Source organism: Cebidichthys violaceus, unplaced genomic scaffold (assembly GCF_023349555.1).
Source record: "Cebidichthys violaceus isolate CVI_PGR_0920_01 unplaced genomic scaffold, fCebVio1.0.p SCAF_3, whole genome shotgun sequence".
Classification (NCBI taxonomy): Eukaryota; Metazoa; Chordata; class Actinopteri; order Perciformes; family Stichaeidae; genus Cebidichthys; species Cebidichthys violaceus.
In genome coordinates this window covers 7,168,156-7,189,141 of record NW_027176483.1, presented here as the reverse complement: position 1 = coordinate 7,189,141, position 20,986 = coordinate 7,168,156, and the positions used below count along the sequence as shown (strand labels likewise).

The 20,986-nt window shown below is 44.3% G+C and overlaps 1 protein-coding gene across 3 annotated transcripts in view; it reads left to right on the top strand.

The window, feature by feature from the left end:
• The first annotated feature begins 14,193 nt into the window (after positions 1 to 14,193).
• LOC137880870 (pleckstrin homology domain-containing family A member 5-like) overlaps positions 14,194 to 20,986 on the top strand; it is a 68,345-nt gene continuing 61,552 nt past the window's right edge. For all 3 annotated transcript variants that reach the window (XM_068722417.1, XM_068722415.1, XM_068722414.1), the window contains exons 1-3: positions 14,194 to 14,285; positions 14,399 to 14,475; positions 15,671 to 15,728. In XM_068722417.1, the coding sequence (XP_068578518.1) occupies positions 14,194 to 14,285; positions 14,399 to 14,475; positions 15,671 to 15,728 (227 nt within the window). The remainder of the gene's footprint in view (positions 14,286 to 14,398; positions 14,476 to 15,670; positions 15,729 to 20,986) is intronic.

The following is a 20,986-nucleotide window of genomic DNA, read 5'->3' as shown; positions in this document are numbered from 1 at the left end:
ACCCTATCTCTAAGGGAGATGCCAGCCACCCTCCTGAGGAAACCCATTTCGGCCGCTTGTACCCGCGATCTAATTCTTTCGGTCATGACCCAGTCCACATGACCATAGGTGAGGGTAGGAACGAAGATTGCCCGGTAGATAGAGAGCTTTGCCTTGCGGCTCAGCTCTCTTTTCGTCACAACAGTGCGGTAAAGCGACTGCAATACCGCCCCAGCTGCTCCGATTCTCCGGCCAATCTCACGTTCCATTGTTCCCTCACTCGCGAACAAGACCCCGAGGTACTTGAACTCCTTCACTTGGGGTAAGGACTCGTTCCCTACCCGGAGTGGGCAAACCACCGGTTTCCTGCTGAGAACCATGGCCTCAGATTTAGAGGTGCTGATCCTCATCCCAACCGCTTCACACTCGGCTGCGAACCGATCCAGTGAGTGCTGGAGGTCACAGCCCGATGAAGACATCAGGACCACATCATCTGCAAAAAGCAGCGATGCAATCCTCAGCCCACCGAACTATAAACACTCCTCCCCACGACTACGCCTCGATATCCTGTCCATGAATACCACAAACAGGATTGGTGACAAAGTGCAGCCCTGGCAGAGGCCAACCCTCACCGGAAATGAGTCCGACTTACTACCGAGAACCCGGACACAGCTCTCGCTTTGGGCATACAGGGATTGGATGGCCCCCAGAAGTGGCCCCCTCACCCCATACTCCCGCAGCACCTCCCACAGTATCTCCCGGGGGACCCGGTCATACGCCTTCTCCAGGTCCACAAAACACATGTAGACCGGATGGGCGTATTCCCAAGCCCCCTCCAGGATCCTTGCGAGAGTGAAGAGCTGGTCCGTTGTTCCACGGCCAGGACGGAATCCGCATTGTTCCTCTTCAATCCGAGGTTCGACTATCGGCCGAACCCTCCTTTCCAGCACCTTGGAGTAGACTTTACCAGGGAGGCTGAGTAGTGTGATACCTCGTAATTGGCACACACCTTCTGGTCCCCCTTTTTGAACAGGGGAACCACCACCCCGGTCTGCCACTCCCTAGGCACCGTCCCAGACCTCCACACAATGTTGAAGAGACGTGTCATCCAAGACAGTCCCTCCACACCCAGTGCCTTCAGCATTTCTGGACGGATCTCATCAATCCCTGGGGCTTTGCCACTGTGGAGTTGTTTGACTACCTCAGTGACTTCCACCAGGGAAATTGATGATGCTCCCCCATCAGCCTCCAGCTCTGCCTCTACAATAGAGGGCGTATTAGTCGGATTCAGGAGTTCCTCAAAGTGCTCCTTCCACCGCCCGATTACCCCCTCAGTTGAAGTCAACAGAGTCCCATCCTTACTGTATACAGCTTGGATGTTTCCCCGTTTTCCCCTCCTGAGGTTCCGGATAGTTTTCCAGAAACACCTTGGTGCCGACCGAAAGTCCTTCTCCATGGCCACTCCGAACTCCTCCCACACCCGCTGCTTTGCCTCCTTCACGGCAGCAGCTGTAGCCCTTCGGGTCTGTCGGTACCTTGCAACTGCCTCAGGAGTCCTCCGGGATAACATATCCCGGAAGGCCTCTTTCTTCAGTCGGACGGCTTCCCTGACCACCGGTGTCCACCACGGTGTTCGAGGGTTACCGCCCCTTGAGGCACCTAAGACCTTGAGACCACAGCTCACCGCCGTAGCTTTGGCAATAGAAGCTTTGAACATCGTCCATTCCTGTTCGATGCCCCCAACCTCCACAGGGATGCTAGAAAAGCTCCGCCGGAGGTGTGAGTTGAAGATCTCCCGGACAGGGGCCTCCTCCAGACGTTCCCAGTTTGCCCGCACTACCCGTTTGGGCTTACCAGGTCTGTCCAGAGTTTTCCCCCACCCTCTGACCCAACTCACAAACAGATGGTGATCAGTTGACAGCTCCGCCCCTCTCTTCACCCGAGTGTCCAAAACATACGGCCTCAGATCCGATGATACGATAACAAAATCGATCATCGACCTTCGGCCTAGGGTGCTCTGGTACCACGTACACTTATGAACATCCTTATGCTCGAACATGGTGTTCGTTATGGACAATCCATGACTAGCACAGAAGTCCAACAACAAATGACCGCTCGGATTTAGATCAGGGAGGCCGTTCCTCCCAATCACGCCTCTCCAGGTATCCCCATCGTTGCCCACGTGCGCGTTGAAATCCCCCAGCAGAACTATGGAGTCCCCCACTGGAGCCCCATACAGGACTCCAGTCAGGGTTTCTAAGAAGGCCGAATACTTTGAACTGTTGTTCGGTGCATATGCACAGACAACAGTCAGAGTTTTCCCCCCATAACCCGCAGGCGTAGGGAGGCGACCCTCTCGTCTACCGGGGTAAACTCCGATGCAGCGGCACTCAGCCGGGGATTTGTGAGTATCCCCACACCCGCCTGGCGCCTCACACCCTGGGCAACTCCAGAGAAGAAAAGAGTCCAACCCCTATCCAGGAGTACGGTTCCAGAACCGATGCAGTGCGTAGAGGTAAGCCCCACAAGATCTAACTGGTAGCGCTCCACCTCCCGCACAAGCTCCGGCTCCTTCCCCCACAGAGAGGTGACGTTCCACGTCCCCAGAGCCAGCCTTTGCTGCCCGGGTCTGGTCCGTCGAGATCCCTGGCCTTCACTGCCACCCATGGGGCAGCGCACCCGACCCCAGCGGTTCCTCCCGCAAGTGGTGAGCCCACAGGATGGAGAGGAGGGAGGTGCCACGTTGCTGCTTCGGGCTGTGCCCGACCGGGCTCCGTGGCAAACCCGGCCACCAGGCGATCGCTGTCAGGCCCTCCGACTGGGCCTGGCTCCAGACGTGGGCCCCGGGCTTCCTCCGGGCAGGGTCTCCTCGACTCTTCTTCGTTCTTTCATTGGGGTTTTTGAACCATTCTTAGTCTGGCCCTTCGCCTGAAACCAATTTGCCATGGGAGACCCTACCAGGAGCTCTAGGCTCCAGACAACATAGCCCTCAGGGTCATGAGGGCACTCATACCTCTCCACCACGTTAAGGTGATGGCTCCCCGGAGAGGTAAACTTTTTATATACTAGTATTTTACTGTACAATGACTTTTTTAAAAAAAAAATTGACATACTACTATGACTTAATACTATACTAAGACTTTTTTTAAACTTTTTTTCAACATACTATACAATGACTTTTTAAATTTTTTATATATTAGTATTTTACCACACTATGACTTTTTTAGATGCTTGAGCTAACTTTAAATCACATTCAGGAGACAATTTGTCTATTTTCAGATGGGATTGTACAGGAAATGGTGAATAGTTACAAAATCAATTCACTTCAGGTGTATAGCAGACCAACTCAAGGTGTCACTCAGAGAGAACCAGGACAATCTGATGTAGCATTTCAAAATTAAAGCCCTTCAAAATCGTATGAATGAGCTAACTTCAAATCACATTCATGAGACAATTTGTCTAATTTCATACAATATGTATGTCTTTTTCAACATACTATACAATGGGTACACCCTATATAAGGGCGACTGTGGCTAATGGTCACCCTTTCAATCAGAGGGTTGGTGGTTCAATCCCCGGCTCCTGCTCTACTAGTCTCATGTCAATTTGTCCTTGAGCAAGACACTTAAATGAAAAGCGTGCAAAACATTTATGCGGGTACGGCTAAGATAAACAGAGGCTTTGCGGCTTCATAAATATTTCCCTCACATCCTCATTAATCCCGCGCATCATATTCAAACAAAGCTGAACTACAAAGCATAGATTTCTAGAGGGTACCTCCAATTATTGTCAAGCGGTGTCCTGTTTTCTCCCCAAAATCTTCTAGTAGCTTGCTTGTACTTGCAGGGAGATGGCAGTCATCCAGGGAACCGTGTTGTCTCACATTTTGCAGACTGTTCCCCTGGCATCTGTCTGTTTGTAAAAAAAAAGAAAAGAAAGAAAGATAGTGTGTGCCCTCTGCATCGCACTTACCCAGCTCGTTCCAAACAATAGTCTCTTACATGCAGTTTTGACATCCATGTCACCTCACAGAGACCTCAGAGCGACACATTACTGAATCTGTCAGGTGATCGCCAGTTTTGTTTCCTGTTTCTATATTAAGCTTGGTGTGTGTTAACAGTGAATTTTATTCCTTTAGTAACGTCTAAATTTGCATTTCTTTGAATGTGCCTTTCGTTTCTGTCTGCCGCTACATCCCCGCCAACAGAATGTCTTCACTTTTTCATAGAGGACCTTGTGCTTAGCCGGGATGGAGTGCTGTACGCTGCAGTCTGTCTCATTGAGCTCAGAGGAACTCATTCATCACAGCTCACTAAATAAATCAGGAATTCCTTAATTGCATTTCACAGCAGTCATGATCTGCAAATTAGAAATCAAGGAGCTCGTTTTGTGTACGCTACTGTAATTGCATGGTAGTCGCAAATGCAATTATTCCAATCCTTTCTGCTCTGGTTCATTGCCAGCTGTTTGCTCTTTCTGTCATTTTCCCAATGTTTCATCATATATGAAGGTGTTTTATTCATTTTGACAATGTTTCAAGTTCACAAGGAGGCCAGAGAAAGTGGAGAATAACATTGTGTCATTTAAAATGAATATTTTATTGGAGCAGCACTCATTAAGCAGCTGCTGAAAACGGTTCAGCTTTTATTTTTTCTCACCACCAAAGGCTGTCTACAGAAGATATTACACCTTGTGACTCCAGAATAAACTTGTAAAGCGCCTTTTACACAGGACAAGGTTTGCGTTGCACTTCTGATCAACCAGGTTGAGCTCTGGGTGCAGGGAGCCACGTGCTGCGCTGTGTCTACGCCCTGCTCGACTCAGCAAAAAGCATTGTGCTGTCGTTGTTGCGTTCTGAGGCGTTGGGTGTTTTGCCAGTCAGTCAACAACTGGAAAGTGGTGTGTACATTTCCCCCACTGTAGGTAAAGTTGTTTCTCTGCATCTACACTCTCCAGGAATCAAGGAGCTCTTCTGGGAAATCCACCAGTTTCTAAGCTTAGAACTAATGGCAATGGTTTTCATTGCTCATGAAACACAATTCTACAGTTGAGTCATGCTTAAGCTTCACAATCAGGATCATACAGGCTGACCAACATCTTGAGTGGATATTTAGCTCTGTCTTATCGGTGAAAGGTTTGGGACACAAAACATCTTCCTCTTTCAGAACCACTTGAGGAGCTCTTCTTTTTCTACAGTAAGGTATTTCAATCAGGAGAGACTTCTAATAATACAATCATTTGCATACAAATGTAATAGTGCAAAGTCTTTGGCGATTGGACTCCATCCTGAAGTAGGATAATAGAGGGGTAGTGATGCTGGGGTCAGATAAGGCCTAATCCTTCTGGAGTCCAGACAGTGGTGGTGGTGGTGGTGATGAAGGGAGTTGCTGCAATCCGATAATGAATGAGGAGCATGACTGTGATGCTGACTGGAGGTGACTGGGGTGAAGGGGGGTCGCATCCGATTGAGCTGAAATGACAACTGAAATGACAACTGACAGCAGCAGAGAGGAGAACAAGTTTGACAGTAACGATGTGATTGGCTTAAATGCTTTATGCTTTTCCTCCTTTTCCTTTTCTTTTAGTTCATTACATATATTTTGTACATATAAAAGGTCTGTAGAGTTGTAAGGCCTGAAGTCCTCACCCAAAGGTGGTTAGTGTGCAGAACCTGGTTGGTTAATTTAAAGTGAACGGCCACAATCAGCTGATAGAGTAATCACAGGGAGGGAGAGACTGAGAGATTATGAATGAAAAGGAGTGTAAAGAGAGTCTTTTCCCCACTGAACTTCCGCTTAAGCTTCATATGGTGTAAAAGGAATTACTATGGTCTAAAACATGTCTGCTCAAATGAAATCATATGCACATTTCTTCATTGTAACTATAGTGTGGCCCAAGCCTTCATCTGTAATCTACCGTTTATGGCATGCCTGTATGCAGTGAGCCATTATCCAACTCTCATAAGCATTAAACAGAGAATCAAAAGATGTCAGTCCAAGAAATCGTGATTTGATGCATATGTAAATGTGATGTAGGAGAAGGGACAGGTGACATATTGGTAAATGTTTAACACTTCCTTCACAAAAGCACATTTAGGAAGTTTTCTATGGTACAACTTCACAAACGTCACAAGTTTTCTGTCCATGAGCTCTTTAATCTGTTGGCCATAGAGCGCACACGTTAGCATGCATGTCGCTCATGCACCTTCTGTACTGCTGCTTTATTGTCACTTGTCAAATGTTTTTTATAATGCTTCTATTATTATTGCTATTTGGTCACCTGGATGACTTTAACCCCTTCTATGTGTGATATTCAACCACTGGCATACAGCGGTCTGTCCATCCGTCCTTTCATCAGCCCGCCCATGTGACCGCCAGTTTAGAGGGTTTGCTTACTCTTTATTTATTTTACCTTTCTGCTGAGCCCAGCAACTGCGTTGAATGTGAGCCATCCAGTCGACAAAGCACTGATTAATTGTCTGCCTGCAACAAGAGGAGAGTGAGAGCAGCAGGCGGAGGAGGTTTAGAGGATGGACGGTAAAGAGGACACCAGGAGGGGTGGGGGGTGACTCTCCATGCAAGCTTTGACAAGTCCAATGTAAAAAAAGAGAAAGTCGTGAATCATTGTGTGCATCCTATTTTGCGTGTATACATTTCTAGTGTATGAATGTAAATCTGTGCATACCTGTACATCTATCATTCTGTCAGTCAGTGTGTGCCTAGTCCAAACCACAGGTATGCAAGCTTTTCACTCGCATGTAATGCTGTGTCTTTGTTACACAACACAGCTCCAACCCTGCTGGAAACCCTCCTCCTCTCTGCAGGAGGTCAGATGTGTGACATCTAATCAGCCAGGCTGTACTTGAGATAAGTGAGGAATCAATACTTATTGATTGGGGGAGCTGCCACAAGAAACTCTTCCGCTGTCCCGCCTGCTTTGCCTCGGCGTCCCGGTATAGGGAGCAGATGGCCCTGCGTATATAGTGCTCATCACACGGGACGTATTTAGTGGCCCAGACACAACCTCACCGCAGGACTCAGCTGTGTCCTATAGCCTCTCCAGCAAACTGACAAATTTAGATTCTTATGCAGAGTCACACACACACACACACACACACACACACACACACACACACACTGTGGCACTCTCTCACTGAAAGAGATGTCAAGGAATACAAATCCTGTGATTTTCAGGAATATTGTGCAATGCAATTCAATCAAGGGATGTTTGATTAAAATGCTGTTTTGTATTTTTGCTATCTTCACTCTTTGGAAAAGATGTGTCATTACAGCGAGTGTGTGTCAACCATTCTTTACATTTCTGTGTGATGTGCAATACATTTTTCAGATTTCCCCAAACCCATCACTCCCACTTGTCGATTCAGAGTCAATTTACTGCCCCGGCAGTTTTTCTGTTGCTGACACTGGTCATCTTGCCAAATGGCTCAACTATATGCATTTTTGTTTCTTTTTCAGTTTGTGGTATAGTTGGGAGATCTGTATTAAATATTTCAAAAGCAATGTCAAACTCCCTACACCTAAACAGGTGTGGAGTGGGAGGTAAAAGCCGAGCGCTGAGTCACTGACTCAGCACAATGTGCAATCTGCCACATAAGCAGAATAAATAAACCTCCAGTTATCTTGTGTACCAGGAAAAGAGAGATACTCAAAAAGGATTTAATTCACTTATTTTGCGTTCATCTATAATTGATAGAGTTGTCTGACCTTAGACCAAGAAAGAGGAAACTTATATTTGTTTGTTATTAAAGTGACTGGCAGAAATACTGTGCCAAATGTTTTTTCTTGTGTTTCATTAAAACAATTTATAACGAACATGGAACTCTTCAAGTATAACTGGTGACAGGATTACCTCACACATATCACATTCTTAGATTTCCCATCTGAACCTGTTGTCTGTGTTTATTTTGGAATTTCAGTAAATGAACACATTGTGTGGGAGTTTCACTACTTCTGATGCAGAATGACTGAAAGTCCCTGCTTTGCTTGGCTTGTTTTGTTAACACGCTGTAAACCACCAGCCTTATGAAGTCTCTGAGGACAGATCATTTGTGGTAGAACATTCAGTGCTTGTGCACCGCGTCAACGTAACATGACGGCATGTATAAAGCTGTGTGTGGTGTCTAACTGCATACTTCATCAATCATATAGGCAAATCCATCCTTTCAGGAAGTTACAGAGTGACATTATATAAACAAACAAATAACGACTCAGTGCTCTCTCTCTCTTTGATAGAGAGCTCATTTACTCAGTGCCGAAGGATGCGGGTCGGGTTGTGAACAAGAGAATAATTAAAGAAAAACAGACACTTTTTTTGACGGATAAGCTTTTGCTTTAGATGTGACTTTTTCTTTTTGAATTGACTGTACACACTCCACTGAGGAGTATGATTAAGCACACAGTCACATTCACCAAAAGAAACACTCAGGAGTTGTTCATGCATGCCCACAGAGTGACTTATTTTGTGTGGAAATCCAGGATTTCGCAATATTCTCCAGTGTCTGAGTTGTATGATGTAAAAAAGATGCCAATGAAGAAATTCACACGACAGGCAAAGGGACTCAACTCAACAACTTTTCATGTCATACCAACAGCAAGCTAACTGAAGCAGTACATTATCATTTGATCGTGAGTAAAGATCATTTAACTTTTTTATGTGACCTTGAATTTTTAGAAGCTCCAGGCCCAAAATAGCCCCAAGCAGAGCAGATGTTCATACATAAATATGTGTACTGTGATGTCAGAGATAGGTCATATGTTTCCTTCATCTTCTAGAATATCTAATATAGACTTTTAAACATAATTAATTACTTTGGTGGACATATACCATATTTAGATTTTCTCTCACGGCCACCAGTTGACAGAAAGGTAAGGTTTCTGTAAAGCATTAATCTTTTTGTTCATTTTGCTATTTCAGCATTAAACCTTTGTGTTCCTTATCATTTTTTGTTCTGCATGTGAACACAATATTCTGGGTACAAGGCATTTTTTTTGTTCTGTGCTGGGTGAGCTCTGTATCGCAGTGTGCGCACTGCGCATCCTATTAAAATGCAATCGTTTCCTTTCATTCATTAGGAATAATGATTAATGTATTAGACAGCTCTCTTTGAATTTGAAAGTAGTTGCTGAAGAGAGTGGGAGAGATAATCAGATAGTTTATGGCACCAAACTTCAGGATCATTTGGGAATATCAGTGTTGTCCTTGAGGATTTCTTGCCATCCGCCTTGAAGAAATATTCCTGGACTGGAGCTTTTCTCACCATCGCTCACATGACCCTCGCTGCCCCCGAGAACATGCTCATGACCCGTTTGTCACACTGCTCTGCTTTCCCATCAGACACAGGATATGTGTGTAAACAGGGGAGGACTGCATGCTGAGACATCCTGAACACTGCAAAGCCAAACAGATGTTGTGGTTGCATTGTTACACAGTACATTTCATCAACTTCTTTAAAAAGAAAACCTTTCTTGGTTGGTTTCACATCCACACTTTAATTAACATTGTACATCACCTCAGACGTTTAAGATGTCCTCAGTGGAATGTGGCCTTGTCCCCTCCCACCAGATAATCATGCCTTTGAAACAGCTCTTTCACTAAATAATAAAACTGGTCTGAAGTAGTTTTCTAAGACCTGATCTATCACTGCTACTTTAAGCATAAATACACTGCAGGGTGTAAGGCACAGCCTCGCACTCGTGAAGCTGAAACCAGGATGTGGTGTGTGTCAGGATTCGTGGTGTCAGCAAATGTCATGAGCTTTAATGAGCACTGTATATTAGGGAATCACACCCCATGTCAGGTTATTTATGCATTGTACAAAAGTGGAGCTGACGACCCTGATCAATGTTAAGTGGTCTTTCATTTTAATTAATAATCTGCTCCATTACCTAAATGACACAGCAGGATCTTCTGAGTAATGGCTCCAGCTGCAATCAATAGGGAATCCACTCGCGTTATGTGTGGCTGATTTAAAGTCCAGTGCATTTACAGTACAGCCTTTTGCTTACTAAGTACAGGTAGCAATTAATAACGCAGTTTATGATGCTGGAGGGAAGCAGGTCAATTTCATAGATGTTTACACAGAGGTTCTTGTCTAAACCAATAAGGCCTAATGACATCATGTAAGATTATGATGCTTATGTTAGTTTAGATATTTAACAGACGCATTAATTGAGCGAGGTTGAGTTCTGGCCCTTTGATACAGAAGATTTATGATGCTTTATTCCTGCCTGTTTTGGCTGCTGGTCTTATTGTTGGGCTTAGTCTTGGGCTTTGCAGAAAGCATCACTGTCGACTTTTTCAATACTTTAGTATGAATAAAGCATCACATTGAACTCAAGTCCAACTATGTTTTGACTTAACATAAAAAAACTAAACCCAATAGGTCTGGGAAAAATAGCTTTGCATATTTAATTATTTTGCCACAGCCGAGCTGCAAAGCATTTCCTCTCACAATCACTTCAGTTAAAAACTGACTCAGGCCACTTGCAACATCCTCTAATTACAAAATAGAGTACCCACTCATTCAGTTTTAATGGCACATATCACTAGTGGAAATCTCATAAAACCTGGAAAGAAAAACATTTGGACTGCACCCAAAAAGGCTATGGATCCAATGAGGTCATTGCTGTGGTGAACATGGAGCCATTTGTGGGATGGGTTTTAGTCAGACTGTGACTAACAGTGATTCAGGGAGGCGAGTTTAATGATTCGGAGGTGAGTTGGGAGAACTACACCTTCTTTCAGGGTCTGTTTCCCACACACTTTCAAAGCCCAGTGACCCATATTCCTACCATCCGTACCGCTGCTACTGCAAATATCCGCATCCACAGCTGAATTAAGTGTTATACCATTTTTCCAATGTTGCCTATTACCCGCTTCTGCTGACTTGACTGGTCCTAGTAGCTGTACTGGTCTGTGGGTTATGCATGCCAGTCAAATGATACTGTGTGTTGAAAATGGAGAAGCATGGATGACATCATGTTCACATCATTGAGCAATGAGTACGGGATGGGATAAACAGTACAGTACCATAGGAAGTTATTGTGCCCAGTACGTTCATTTTGCATTGTACTTGTGGGCTGATTATTACCTCCTGGGGTTATTTTTACATCATCAAAGAATAACTAATTTTCCCCTCAGTAGTGTGTACGTAATCGAAACGTAATCAAATTTCTCACCTTTACAATGCACTGTTTTCAAAGGGCTGTGTTCAGGCTGAAAGACGGCTCTATCTGCACAGGCTTTGGATGCCATCAGACGAGAGGTCTGCACAGATGCCGAGTGGCTCCCCTCTAAAGAGGAGCGTCCTCCCTCTTACCAAGCACAGACAGGCACAGGGCTACTGCTGGGCTGGCACCAGAACAAAGCCCTCCAACAGCTGCTTGATAATGTGCAACCATTAATTACATACTGATGCCTCAAGTCTGGCCCGCGTCGCCGAGCAGACAACCCTCGCTTTGCCGAGCTTCAGCAATTATGTAAGAATGCGTTGCACAATGTTAACCAGACACAACACTGTACGTACAAAGTAATGATTCTCCCTTGAACTTTTGCATATTCAGACCCCGGCTCTCCTTCAGGACTTGAATTCATATTCCGTTAGTTGAATTGAGTCTTTGAGAAGCTGGTTGTATTGTGTTATTCTGCTGATTTTTGTTTCTTTTATTCTGTTTAAAACAAGACTTCTAAAGTCAGGAGAAAACTGTTGTAACATTTCTGATCTTTCAAAGTCTCTCCTTTGTTTTTGCATTACATTATGACCAGAGTTAGTGTGACCTTTTGTGGATCCCATAGACAAAATTACTGAACAAATCTGCAGGCGTCAAGCACTTGAGTTCTGTTTGGCCTGTTCTCTATTTATTTTCAACTAGATGCTGTTGATATTATCTTTACACACAGCACCACCTGCGTGTCCTGTCTACCTTTTGCCCAAAAGACAAACATACTCTGTCACTCTCATTTAGGCTCCCACTCTAACTAAATGGTATTGGGTTGCTGGAGAGCTGATGATAAGCTACAGTGCAGTGAAGCATATATCATTCACCCTGGCAACTGTGGGCTGCAGTTGAGAAATGCCTGCTCCTGCCAAAAGAAGAATTACATGTCCTGACCCACAGTGCAGGACTTTCTGTTATGTCAATACTGTCAGACCTTGGAAATAGAAGCCCATGCAAACTTGCATATTGAGTAGGGAAGCTGTGAAGTTCTCAATCAATCCTGTAACTCGGATCCTGTGGTGAAAAAAAATTGAATAAAAGGAAAGTGAGATCGTTGGCTATCTCTATGAATATTATTATGGTAATACTTTTACTATTAAGACTTTTAATCTAAAGTTTTATGTGCCATATATCAGATTATCCTATGTATATAGGAATAGGAAATAGTGCTTGCATGCTACTTTTCTTTCCTGATGGCTATGAATGGCAAGAAATACGCTGGAAGATTTGAGTTCCCAGTCTGAAAACTGAGGAGCATGGACCCTGGCTTTCAGACACTACCTTGCTTTCAGATCCCACGGGTATACCAGCGCATACAGGAAGGTATCAGGCTCTAATCCAATCATTTCCACCCTAATGGACTTTATTCATAGCTATTCTAAAATGAATTAAATAGTGGTGGAACAACTGGGGCTTGGGCAAGTAAGGTTTTGTGTCTATTCCCTTAAGAAGATACTTTAACTGTTCAAAAAAAGTCTGAATTTTAGATCAAAATGTATCTCCAGATTTGATCAAAAGGTTAGGGAATGGACTGTATTTAGCTGTGCATTATGCAACAAAGCCTCTACACTCCTTCTCAAAGTGATGCGAGGTTAAACAAAAGAGCCCATGAGGCCCAGCTTCATTGAATATCATTTTCCTTTCTTCACATGGACCTGACCACCTGGGGGAAAAACAAGTAGTTCTTTTGTATGCCATATAACCTGAAAGCTGTGCTGCTCTGCCCCAGGTAAGTAGAAAACAAAGGGCTCAGTGTTGTTGACACCTGACTAGGAGCAGCGTCAGTGACTAACTGCGCCCCCTCCCTTCAGAGTTATTACCCAAAGTGGATGACCTGGCAGTTAGTGGATGCGTTCACTTCCCTTCATCACCACCTACTGCCTCCGAAGCTGTGGCTTACCATGTGTCCAGAACACAATGCAACTCTAACAAACAACACACGGGCCAGGCACAGTGGTGTTGTATGACTTGTCTTTGTATATGGCGCGGAAGGCTGATGCTGTCATTTCACAGCACAATGACAGAAGGCAGAGACCGAGGACCTAAAGGTAGAGCTGAAAATGTGTATGTGTGTGTTTGCGAGTGCATGCCAGTCTGTGCCACCACGAAGGCTGGATTACCAACCAGGCAAAGCAGGAAAATGGCCCCAAGACGCCAGAAGCCCGGGGGCCACAAAAGCTGCCAGTTTACTGTGTGTCATCTGGTTTGAGCTAATGATTTGTTTTGGAGTGTGTGTCACTGAAGCAATGCCATCTGACAAGATGCCTCAAGGTGGCTCCTGACTGAATTTAAAAGTTACAATCTTTAAGCTTCGTTTTCTTAGGCAGCACCTATGACAATAAGCAGTAACTGCAGGAGAAGCACAGGTGTAAATAACAAAATGAAAGAAGGCTGAATTATGTGGCTTCTTTCTTTTCAACAGTGCCACACTGGTACTGGGACACTTGGATGAAGGAACCATCATTAATGCTAAAAGTAACACCTGCGCTTTTCCTACTAAAGCAAGTCAAATAGTCTGCAAAAGGCCTATCGAGGGACCAGCAGATCAATTTTGCCCTGGGGCTCCCCGGCAGGTTAATCTGGCCCTGCCCCCCATGTTTGTTCACACTGGTGAGAGGTGTCTTTGTTGAGAACAATGTGCGTCCATAAACCACACAAAGGGTAAGACTAACACAGCCAGTAATAAACAATGAATCCACAACCACACAAGACAACAATAACACATTTAAACAGCAGAGAAAAAACAACTTTTTTAATGGAATTCTTGTAGCAATATCCCACAAAAATATAATATTGCTGTCTGTCACATGTACGTATTGAACATGTCTGTAATTTAAATCAACGCACGTGACCGCACCTGTCTGCCCTACCCCTGGGCTTCCTGCCCGCCTCCCAGAGATCCGCCGTTGCCAAGGTTTCCGTGTACGCGCTGCCTGCGCGAGCGGAGCCGCGCGCTTGTCATACAGTATTGCCAGACATGGCGGCGGATCTACAACCCGAGTGGATTTCTTGTCTCCCTTCTTCCTGGAGTTACGGCGTTACTCGGGATGGACGCGTCTTCTTCATTAAGTAACTATCAAGTAATTCCTAAGCTTCCCGTTTTCCTGCTTTGGAACAAAGTCTCCGTGTAATAACGAACGCATTTCCTCCCTCTCTACCTCTCTCTCTCTCTCTCTCAACAGCGAAGAAGCCAAGAGTACAACCTGGCTGCATCCAGTGAGTGGTGAGGCGGTAATAACCGGGCACAGGAAAACTCCAGGTGAGCTGTCAGCTAACGGATATCAAGTTTCTACGTGTTGTGTTTCACGTCTCTCGTGTCCGCCGTCATGTGTTGTTGTTGACTAAATCCCCCAAAACCGATACTTCCCACACTGTGTGTGTGTGAGTGTGAGTGTGAGTGTGAGAGAGAGAGAGAGAGAGAGAGAGAGAGAGAGAGAGAGAGAGAGAGAGAGAGAGAGAGAGAGAGAGAGAGACATCCATGCTGTGTCCCTAGATGCACGAGTGTTTTTTTTTTTTGTGTGTGGCACTGGTACCGTGTAAAGTGAGCCCTCTCGTGCCCACCTCTGCCCTGCTCGTGTTAATGTTTTTGTTTTTGTGTTAGCTTTAAATGTACCCCACCACTTCAGAAAGCTCCGTGTCATGACCAATCTTAATAAAAAGAACTAGCCCCCCATGATGTATGATACTGGTGACGTTACTATGTAGCAGCCTGCTCTCATGGGTCTCAGAGCTTTCCCACTCATGTAATTGAGTGGCTGCTGCAGCTAGCGTTTCCTCGATGAATCATTTGAGTCTAAAGGCTAAATGTGTCAAAACTATAGTGACACATACCAAACTCCATAGCCCAAAGTTGTTAGAGCTCAAACAATTAGTGGATTAATCGATTAAGTTGATTGGCAGAAAATCAATCTGCAAATATTTTGATAATCGATTAATGGCTTATGTCATTTTTCAAATATAAAAAGTCTTAGTTCCAGCCTGTCAATTTAGATGATTTTCTGCTTTTACTTGTCTTTGTGTGATAGATGGTAAATTGAGTATGTTTGGATTTTTGACTGCATTAACAAAGGTGATTTATCTGCTTGATCAGGAAAACAATTCACAGATGAATCAATTATGAAAGCAAGAGTTAGTTGCCGCCTTAAAACTTAAGTGAAGGATACAAATTGCTACAACGGTCCAAAACCACAAGATATTTCATTGACAATTATATAAAAGAAAAACAGTAAATCCTCACATTTGAGAAGCTGGAACCAGCAAATGTTTGGCATTCTTACTCGAAAAACGACAAATCAAATTTAAAAATGGTTTCAAGTTTAATCAACCAATCAAAGTTGCAGCGCATCAGCGTGTGCATTGACAGCTGGGAGTGCATAGCTCGACTCACTTTAATACACACAACATCTGTCTGTTCAGCCAGTTTGTATTCACGTGTTTGTGTCCCTCTTTCACAGACCTACCCACTGGATGGGAAGAAGGATATACTTTCGAGGGTGCACGGTGCTTTATCAAGTGAGTTTGACAACTTCACAAGACACACACCCGTCATATCACCAGAACCTGCTAAACGTTGAGCAGGCGGCAATTAAAAACATTTATTTATTCTTCACTGGTCCAACAGCTGGGCTACTCCTTAAACCACGCTGTGTGTTAGAAGTAAAGATTGCACGACTGTACTTTTGGAACCTTTACTCCCTATTTCTGTACTACAGAAGCCTATCGCAAAAGTTAATGATTACACAGGCACAGTGTGCAAATACTAGACAGACATGGGCAAAGTGTGGCTGCCGTCGTCTTTGTATTTATTCAGACTCACCCCGCTCAGAGCTGAGCCTACTTTGGAGAGTCGAGCCAAAGTATAACGTGTTCTCTATTTCAGACGGTTATTAATCTGTCAAAAACAACTACCCTCGTTGTTTTTGTTTATATGGTTTGCTCCGGTTAAAAAATAAATGACACTCAGCACATTAAGTAGATGCTGGGAACAAATTCTGAGGTATGTGCCAACCTACAGTGTTAAAGGAATTTCAAAAGACTTATTTAAAGTCTCCCTCCATTGATTTTTTTCGGAACAATATGTCCCCAGTCCTCTCGTTTGTTGGTGCTATGTGGGCAGGAGGAAATGCGATATATCCTCCATGTCGCTGTGTTGTGTTATGTATTTGTAGTGTGTTGTTGTTTATGACCATTTTAACTTATTGAACGTGTCTTTTACTACCCTGAAAAGTACTTATTATGATGTGTATTATTATGTCCACTAAAGCACTTTGATGTGTCCAGTTTGTGCCCCTCTACATGAATTACTTGGCTGTGCCACAACGTCTCTGATCCCAGTACAGTGCATGTTTTCCTCTCCCTCCTCCACGGCTGCCTGCTGCATGCCACTGATCAAAAGAGATCACAAGCGCTGTCATTCAGTCAGCACTGATTCATCATCTGTGCTCAGAATGTTTTAAATCCAAGTGTATGACTTGAAATATTCTGCTACTATATATATATCCTAATGAAGTGCTCCTCTCACGCGGTAGATACAGATATGTTGCAGATGGATTTATTCTGTCAAAATACATGTTTCTGCGTTTATCGAAGCATTGCAATACACGGGCTACGAATTTAGGATATTCTGCCTTATCGTCCTCGCTGAATCCTCTCTGCGTCTTTGACGTCCTCGTGTATTTGAGGAGCTTCGCGTGGCCGGTTTGCCATTCTGGTATTTTGTCACAGCTTCTCAGTGCAGAACGGACCACGTTCATTAGTTGATCGCTTTGACTCTGGCACGGTGATGCCCTCTGCAGAACAAGTCACAGACTAATCACGGTGTCCTCTACAAAGCGTGCAGACTGCATCTGGCAAATGAAGAACCATTAGTCTGACGCGTCAGCTGCATTTTAGACATTTTATTTGAATTAAACAGTTGTGTCCTTATAGCTGCAGATGAAATCGCAGCTTTGTTTTAGTCCAAACCCAGTTACTGGGATACATGGACACTTCTGATCATTTCATTTTCTTTTCAAAACATTATATTTTACCATGAAAAACAAATGTATTATCTAACAATGCCTATTTATTCAGTATTGGCTGAGCTCATGCCATATTACCATGATAACTACATTCACAATCTGCCTCAGTCATCTCAATAGGAAGCTTTCTGATTATCCCACAAACTGAATAGGATCATTCTCAGCAATCCGTGTAATAGCGGATGCGCCGCTGCTCATTTAAGAGGTTTTTATTTGTGTGCCTGCAAAGACGCAGTTGGACCATTTGAATCTGTTAGTCACCTGTGATCACAAGTAGCAGTCACAATAAACACGCTGCAAACAAAAGCACGTTGGGCTGGCTTAACTGAGCTTGTTTTAAGCCGCAGTTTAGCGAGCAAGAAAACACAAAGAATCAGACCCTTTTTGAACAGTAACAGTGAATACAGACAGTGACGGACAAACTTGTGCTGTACATACAGTGCAGCAGATCCCCAAATTTCCTCTGTTTTAGCTTTCCCCTCTGTCACTCATAGTGGTGCCTGTGTCATTTATTTTTTGACCACTGCATGAAAGTAGCTAACTAGCTAAACTGTGAAGTGTAAATTAATTTCACATTTGCCTGAATAGAAACTGTTGAGTGTAGTTCCTTGTGTAGTGGGTCCTCAGAAAATACTCGTAGGCATACGACATACTCTACTGCCTGTGGGTAGAATATCAGCTGATGCGACATGCAGATAGTTGTACCACATGTGACCGAGGCTGCCTCGGTCTTGAGTTTCTTCTTTGTTGCTAAATTTGAAATTCAGAGCTTAATAGAGCATTTAGAAATATAGTGATGTCTACCTGAGTAGAGAGTGAAGTCCCTCCCCCTCTGTGTGTGTCGTTATCTGAGCTTCTCTGTGCTTTGTCGACTTAGCGGCTAACGTCGCTCACTCACTGTTTTGATATAGAGATTTGTTGACAAGTTTATGTGATAACTGTCTTGGACAGCACTCGGGACATTTTGAGCTTTTCTGTGAGGCGGCCAATAAAAGCCTCTGAAAAGTCTCCAAAGCCATTACCCCGATGACAGCTGGATTAGTCTGAGCCTTATGTTTTACAGCAAGTTATCATTAGTACTTCATCATCAGCTTAGTGTTGTTGAGTATTGCAAGTTTAGTTTTTTGTTGTTGTCGTTGCATTGTTTGTTTGTTTTTCAGTCTGATGAGAGACAGACTGCATCATTGATTCATTCCTGTGACTCGGGTGTGTTTTGAGCGAAAGGTTCTGGCCCGTTGGCATGCTGGCGGTGTGTCTTGGCCGTTACCGTCAGGGTTACACAGTGTGAGCATCGAGGAGCAGATTGTGCTGACGAAGACTGTCCTCGGACGGGGTGTGTGAGGGAGGATGGGAGGTGCAGCTTTGCTGGTGTGATAGTGTTGACCGGACGCATCACGAGATGTGATTGTATCTCGGTACTGTGAGTTTTTGAGTGAAGGTCAGCGCAGATGTTAATGGAATCAGTCGTGGCTCACCGCTCGCCTCAGACGGAGAGGCCTCTTTCTGAGTTGCTGGCTTGTTGTGCAGGTGGCCCAATGCCAACAGGGCTTTTTCAGTTTGGGGGAAACTACGTGTCAACTGGCCAGTGAGATAATGAGGTGTAAATGATTAGCCTGCAGATTTCATTCACAGGCATGCATCCTTTTTCTTTACAAATGTACTTGTTTGTTGTTTGCCTGAAGAGCACACATATCGATTACATACATACTGTTCACACACACACACACACACACACACACACACACACACACACACACACACACACACACACACACACACACACACACACACACACACAGAATCATTGCATCTTCCCATCTGCTGTGGCTCATTGAGGAGAGAGTAACGGGTCAATAGCACCCTCCCATTAGTCCTAATAAAACTTTTTAGGCCGGTGGCTTTTGGCCCTGGTCTCAGCGGCTGAATTTAGCGATAAATCAGAGAACTCCATCCAGCCATTCTGCTGCTTTGGTCCCCCCAGAGCCGAAACAATACTCCACACTCCTTTACTTTGTACCTTGTGTCGAGAGCTCGGAGACTTACAGTATCTTTGATTGAACTACTGTACACTTCTGCAAAGATCTGCAGCTGAGCTAGGGCTGCACAATTAATCAAATATAAGGTGCAATCAGGATTTGGTCTTCCCACAATGAATTGAACATGCTCGACGTTAAAATGGACACACTCCACGATATCATCAAACAGCTTCCTGACCTAACAGCCAGCCACCAGTGGGTGATGGAGATGTTTTGAGGGGCTGTCATGCTGTTTCTGCGTAGGCCCTGTGCAGCGTAGTAAATGGAGAGTTGAGCCACTGGACATGTTGTTTTCATGACATTCTCTCTGTAACCCTCTCTTGGGTCTTGTAGTATTTTTTTTACAGCCACGCAGAGTGCAGTATCTGTTCAGTTTGTTTTTGTTTGTGAGGTAAAACAGCGTTTTTCATGAGACGGAGCCATCTGGCACATTTGTTTTTTTTCCCATTTTATCTCTCTTGCACATAATTCCACATTTGAGGGCAATCTTCATTTTGAACAAGACAAGACGGGGGGGGGGGGGGGGGGGGGGACGACACATGATTTGGGCAATTGAACCAGCAGCATTTTGTCAAAATGTTTGTCCGTCACTGTCTGCTAATGAGGGTTGTTGACCTGTGACGAACTTTCAGGAGGCTGAATGAGGCTGAATGAGGATGAATGGAGTGAAATCAACTTGACGGCTTAATATTTTGGGCGGAGAGCGATCACTCTAATTACTACATCTATTATAATTGTTCCCTCGTGGATGCAGGAGGTGTTTACAGCAGTTATGTTGATGCAAAGACAGGTGCAGATCTCCTGGCAGTTCCCTCTCATTGTCACAATCAGACAGCTGACATCTTGTTTTGAAGACGAATGAGCGAGTCATACTTCCAGCAGTGTAGGCTCAAATGGCTGACCCTCACAATGCTGGAGACCAAAAAGTCTTGCTTTATTAGTGCAAAGTTATTAATGTTTCATTTGGCAACAGTTTGTCAGCGTCCTTTGAGGGCAATTTGCCGCTTCCGAGTGCTCATCAGCATAAAAGTGCAACTGAAAACATAAATATTGTACTCGCCTGCTCTGCAACCACCACTTTCATGAGGCTGTTCACTTCCAAAGCTGCATAATTCATCACTCAGGATAGTGGAAAGCATGTCAATTGAAATTTAGCAAATTATGAGAAAGATCTCTCTTGTGGATCTCTGTGTTGCTGTTGCCTCGTTGTGTCCTTTGAACCCCCACACACTGGCTGACGGCACAGTTAAAAGAGTTACGAGTATCAGGTTGCTCTCAAAGGGATCAATTAAAAAAAATCAGCTGTGGTAATTATCGCTCAAAGATAGACAATCAATAGCTGACTCTTTAGCTGCTGAATGCTCCACTGTGTTCACCAGAGATTGGCTACCTTTGTCGTTGTTTGGTTGCGTACCGTGAGTTTTTATACTTTTTTTTAAATATGAAAACAGCTGCCGAAAACGATGCTGTGAGAGTGAAGCAGAACAGTAACATTGAAAGATGCTGAAACGCCCCTCAGACCTGCAGAGTCAGAGGATGATTCTCTGTTGATTAGTCACTACAAGTGACCCCTCTCACATCACACATTGTTGTTTGGTTATTATTATTGGTTAGTGGTTATCATACACATTTTGATCAGAGCCACTTTAAAGAATCATTTTGTGGAATACGCTTGTTGGTTATAAATTTGAACACGGAAACTGTTTGCCTAGTT